Below are 6,000 nucleotides of genomic sequence, written 5' to 3'. Positions count from 1 at the left end.
GGAAGCAAAAGTCAGAAATAGGTTATAACATTAATTTCACTTGGCTGAGATAAGAATTTGGGTTGGATTTTTTAAACCAGAAGCTTCTTTCTCTGTCTAGCGAAGCTGGCAAATGTTATCAGGAATACACCAGGCCCTCTGTCTTATTTCAAAGCTGAAGAAAGTAAGGTTTTTTTTAGAAACTTATGACTTTTGCATTAAGCTTTTAATTTTACATATCAGGGTTGATGTGCTGTGATACGCTGTAGCATTACTTGAAGTACTGGAATGAGTCGGCTTTGTGGTTTCTGAGGAATACGTTGTGCTTCTAGGAATTCAACCCGGATCTTTGGGTCTATAGATATGGCCTCGAACGTGCATAGCCAGACTGCTGGCTCAGGGAATAATGAGTTCTACGTAATAAGCTCTAAGTCTGTGAATTATTATTAGAGTTGTGAAGGAAATAGATATTAAAGGTAGAAGTGAAAAAATAAAACCATCAGATTCACAATGGTAACACAGGAAGAGAGAGAAGAAACCCCATCCCACTTCAAAGTACTATGTGTTATTCAGGTGACAGTGGCTATCATCAAGATAGTGGTATCTTGATGAGAAAGAGCAGTAGTGGATTAAGTTTTCTTCATCGCATTGCAAATTCTTATACAAGCTTGATCCTTAAATGTAGGACTGTACAGCCCCAAATCTGTGATTGCCTCCTGTTTCCTGAAAGATGGGGTATCTTGTACATTTTTAGTAAGGAGACACTCTGAGCTTTATTTTAAGGTTAATAATGTTTCCTGCGATAATCTAAAAAGCCTGACTACTACAGTTAGTCAATTCAGAAACTGCAACACTTTCGCTATTTACTGTGCCTCCTTTATTTGTTACAGGTAGTCTCTTTGTTACTCGTCTCCACAGTTCTTTTTATTTTTCTTTACAGCAGAAGGAAAAATTCTAGTAGTTACCCTCATCCTGGCCGTGAATGCACCCTGTAGCTCTCGGGACAGATTTTGTTGATGTGAAAATTTCCATGTTGCACGTACATGGTCCGACACCACAAAAAAACCTGAGATTGTGCCTGTAACTCTTTTTATTTAAGAAATTAAGAAAATCAATTACGATCTGCTTCAAAATAGTCCCCTTCTGAGTTGACACAAAGCTGCATATGATGCTGCCAATGTTCAAAGCAATTCCTCAGGTAATTTTCTGAAAGGCTGTTGAGGATCTCTATTGCTTTTACATTCACATCTTCTACTGACAAAAAAATGAGTTCCTTGGAGTGCTGACTTGATCTTTGGGATCTCTTCACCATAAGCCTCAGTCAATAAATGAAAAGTTTCCATCACAGATTTATTTAATTTCACAAGAAACTTGTTGTTAACTCGCTGTTCACTCTTGCACACTGATATTTTACAACTGAGGGTAAGAAAACATCTCTACCTGAACGTGTCCACTTATCCCGAGTAAAGTGATCGAGTTTAGCCTTGCGCCACTATGACATCTTAGAACATGTTCTTTAACCACCTCTTTGTATCCCCCCCTCCCACTCTTGGTTCCTGAGCTATACGGTTAGTCTAATTTTTTTCTTGTGTCAGATCTCGTACTTACAGAATCAGTCATTTCAGTGGTTGCGTTTCCCACCTTTGCTTGCCCCTCCAGTTGTGTCATTCCCAAATACTCAGAATCTTGAATTAGCCCCACCTCATCTCTTAAAAAACGCATCTATCTGGGAACTTTTGTCTGTTTTCTACTTTTGCCTCTGAAATAAATATTCTGGTCACATTTTCAAGCTTTGTTTCATGACAGTGAAGGTATAAACTCAAATTCTTGTACAACCAACCACTTGATCCAAGCAGCTTTCAAAAGAATGTCAATTATGAAATTTGTGATAAAATTATGAAATTTGTGATAAAATTATAAAAGTTCGCAATATGGAGTTTGAAAGGAAGCTTATGTCTGCCTTGCATTTTGATTATCAAGTTCCTTTTCATCCATACTTTGCAGACATACCTGATTCTCATCTGGTCTTTATATAGCTCCAAAGCTTTGCAATGAGGGGAAAAACCTTGGTTCTTTGATTACCTCTTTGAAAAGGCTTGAGCTGTTCTGTACTCACTGTATATCTAGTTTGGTCTGTGTCTCTACAGCCTAGCCAGTATTGTGCCACTTTTAGCTGGCTGACATCAGCCAGCACATGTCAGAAGGGAAATGGTAATTACAGACAGGCTATAGATAGCCATGCAGTAGGATCTTATCAGAGCTACAAACATTTTCAAAAGCTAAGAAAACACTCAACCAAAAAAACCACAACCCCTCTTAGGATTACACTAAGCTTTACCTCCTTTGCTTGTAGAGTGATGAAAAGAAGGATCAGGCCAGGCCTAGCCTGAGATGACGTCTTGAGCTCTGCCAAAGCAGTTTACCCAGAGAGACTCGATCCATTCATAGAATCACAGAATTGTTTAGTTGGAAAAAACCTTTGAGATCATCAAGTCCAACCATACCTATCCGCTACTAAACCCTATCACCATGCACCTCATCCACCCATCTTTTAAACATCTCCAGGGATGGTGACTCCAACATATCCCTAGGCAGCCTGTTCCAGTGCTTGATAAACCTTTTGGTGAAGAAGTTTTTCCTGATAGCTAAACTGAACCTCCTCTGGTGCAATCTGAGGCCATTTCCTCTTGCCCTATCACCTATCAACTTGGGAGAAGAGATCAACATCCACCTCATCACAATCTCCTTTCAAGTAGTTGTAGAGAGCTATAAGGTCTCCCCTCAGCCTCCTTTTCTCTGGGCTAAACAACCCAGTTCCCTCAGCTGTTCCTCATTAAAACTTGTTCTCCAGCCCCTTCACCAGCTTTATCACCCTTCTTTGGACACACTCTAGGACCTCAATGTCCTTCTGGTAGTGCAAGGGCCCCAAAACCTAAGCACAAGCAATTCACCAAGCATAAGCAGTTTGCAGAGAGAGACTCTTGTCTATTCAACAAGCACGTCACGTCAGGCAGCAGGGGATACTGCTGGCAACTCTGGAAAACCCCTAACATTACGAGGACGGTTAACTCATGACTAGGGCTCCATGTCCTGGGACACCAACACCGCCTCACACCCTGTTCCTGCTATGAGTCGTTCACAGAATAACAGTGCCGTGATTCCAGTCTTACATGACCCTAATTTTATACAATATTTTCATAGAATCATAGCATAGTTTGGGTTGGAAGGGACCTTAAAGATCCCCCGGTTCCAAACCCCCTGCCATGGGCAGGGACACATCCCGCTGGATCAGGCTGCCCAAGGCCCCATCCAACCTGGCCCTCCAGGGATGGGGCAGCTACAATTTCCCTGGGCGACCTGTGCCAGTGCCTCACCACTCTCCTGGTGAAGAAATTCCGCCTTATGTCTAGTCTAAATCTGCCCCTCTCCAGTTCATACCCACTCCCCCTCGTCCCATCACTACAACCCTTTGTGAACAGTCCCTCCCCAGCTTTCTTGTAGCCCCTTCAAGTACTGGAAGGTCGCTAGAAGATCTCCTCGGAGCCTTCTCTTCTCCAGGCTGAACAAGCCCAACTCTCCCAGCCTGTCCTCACATGGAGAGTACTCCAGCCCTCTGACCATCCTTGTAGCCTCCTCTGGACGCGTTCCAACAGCTCTATATCCCTCTTACATTGAGGATTCCAGAGGACACAACACTCCCGGTAAGGTCTCCCAGCACACGCCCCGATCTGACCACACCCCCTTCCCGCGGTCCAACACCGCCCACGGCTCCCCCAGCCCCGCCCCCCCCGGAGGCGGGAACGCGGCCCCGGAACAGCCCACGGGACCCGCGCTGAGCGGGGCGCGCCGCGGCCAATGGGCGCCCGGGGCGGGGCACGGCGGCGGCCGGGGCGCTCCGGGGCCGGGATGCTGCTTCACCTGCTGCCCGAGTTTGATCTGCGGAGGGATGTGGTTCCCTGGCTGGCGGCGCGGGGCTGGGCCGCCGCTCTAGGTAACGCCGGGGCTGCGGGCTGCCCGCTCCGCGGGGAGGGTGGAGGGGAGGCCCTCCATTCCTCCCGCCCGTCCATTCCTCCTCTCCTCCCCCCAATCCCTCCTCTCCTCCCCCCCGCAATCCATCCTCTCCTCCCCCCGATCCTTCCGTCCCCCCCAATCCTTCCGTCCCCCGCCATCCCTTGCCCCCGCTCCATCCCTCCGTCGTCCCCCCATCCCTCCGTCGTCCTGCCATCCCTCCATTCCCCTTCTCCATTCCTCTGCCCCCTCTGTCCTCCCTTTCCATCCCTCCCTTCCATCCCTCAGTTCCCCCTCTTCTATCCCTTCGACCCCCCTTCCCTCCCTCCATCCCTCTTCCCCCCTCCCACAGGTGCCCCTGGGTGGGTGTCATGACCAAAGCCTGGGCAGTCCAGGGGTCACCAGGGTGAGACCCTGGGTTCTGTGCAATGTATGGGTTCAATACCCACCGGGATAAATGAAGGCAAAATGATGCCAAACTATTTTCCTCCACCTGGGTCAGGGCAATCCAAGATTTCAATACAAGACAGGGGACAACATAACTGAGAGCAGCCCTGTGGAGGAGTTGGGGTGCTGATTGATGAGGAGCTTGATATGAACCAGTAATGTGTGCTTGCAGCCCAGGTACCAGCTGTGTCCTGGGCTGCATCAAAAGTAGCACAGCCAGCAAGTCAAGGGAGGTGATTCTACCCTTCGACTCCGCTCTTGTGTGACCCCACCTGGAGTTTTGTGTCCAGTTCTGGAATCCCCAACATAAGAAGGGTATGGAACTGTTGCAGCAGGTTCAGAGAAGGGCCATGAAGATGATCAGAGGGCTGGAGCGTCTCTGGTATGAGGACAGGCTGAGAGAGTTGAGGTTGTTTGGCTTAGAGAAGAGAAAGCTGTGGGGACACCTTATAATGGCCTTCTAGTACGTGAAGAGGACTTACAAGAAAGCTGGGGAGGGACGTTTTACAAGAGCGTGTAGTGATAGGACTACGGAGAATGGCTTTAAATTGGAAGGGGAAAGATTTAGTTAGACATTAGGAAGAAATTCTTCGTGATGAAGAGTGGTGAGGCACTTGCACAGGTTGTCCAGAGAAGTTGTGGATGCCCCTATCCCTGGGTGTGTTCAAGGCCATGTTGGATGGGGCCTTGGTCTGGTGGGAGGTGTCCCTGCCCATGGCAGGGGGGGTTGGAACTGGATGATCTTTAAGGTACCTTCCAACCCAAGCCATTCTATGAGTGGTCAAAAAAAAGGAGCTTATTTGTACAGGCATTCTTGGGAATAAGACTGACATTCGCTTGCTAAGTCTGTGTTAAGAGAGAAGAAAGAAAGACAGGAAAGGGAGAGAGAGTACAAGGACACTGCATAGGCTCCAGTCCTCTTTTTCCTCCCAGGATGGTGGGCGTGCTGCTGCAAATGCCCCTCTTCCAAAGTATTATTTGTAGTTTTTTTGGTGGCCCTGTGCAGTGCTTCTTCTAGGAAAGTTCTGGAGCTGATTTGAGGGGGCTGCTCCTTCCAGGAGGCCTCTATAGGCAGCAAGCGCAGCTGGGATGCTTGTGAGAGTCAGATAAGGTGTTGAAGGACAGTGCCTCTGCTGCAGTCTCAACGGTGGTTTAAGGCAGGCAAAAAGAATCAATCTCTTACACCAGTCTGCTTGAGGGAGGGAAGCTGAATGTCTTCAATTTGCTTCTCACATGCTGAAAGCCCTTCTGCATCTCTGATATGCACCATGGCTTGTTTCTCTCATCTGTTGCTCCATGCAGAAAACATGTGTGTGACTTCTAGCGTGACTCTCACACTAGTCCCCTTTCTGTGTGGGAGGGAACCCAAACACTTTGCCTATGTGGTAAATGAGTGCTAGTTAAAATTAGATGAAGTGTTGGGTGTCACAGCAGTGTGTGATAGCCAGAGTAGCGAGTGCTTGATGTAGTGGTTGGAAAAAAACAATTACCCCCTCCTGTATTCTTGGCACTGTGTTTTTTTGCTTTGTCCTCAGGTTTGTCCTCATTCATCTGCCAGGCAGCTGG

General features: G+C 47.6%; 1 protein-coding gene across 2 annotated transcripts in view; it reads left to right on the top strand.

Moving 5' to 3' along the window:
• The first annotated feature begins 3,812 nt into the window (after window positions 1-3,812).
• Window positions 3,813-6,000, top strand: part of GSAP (gamma-secretase activating protein) — a 48,755-nt gene continuing 46,567 nt past the window's right edge. For both annotated transcript variants that reach the window (XM_054061903.1, XM_054061892.1), the window contains exon 1: window positions 3,813-3,970. In XM_054061903.1, the coding sequence (XP_053917878.1) occupies window positions 3,835-3,970 (136 nt within the window). In that variant the 5' untranslated portion in view covers window positions 3,813-3,834. The remainder of the gene's footprint in view (window positions 3,971-6,000) is intronic.

Source organism: Cuculus canorus, chromosome 1 (genome assembly GCF_017976375.1).
Source record: "Cuculus canorus isolate bCucCan1 chromosome 1, bCucCan1.pri, whole genome shotgun sequence".
Taxonomy (NCBI): domain Eukaryota; kingdom Metazoa; phylum Chordata; class Aves; order Cuculiformes; family Cuculidae; genus Cuculus; species Cuculus canorus.
Note: the sequence above shows the minus strand (reverse complement) of the source record. Positions and strands in the feature narration are given on the sequence as shown.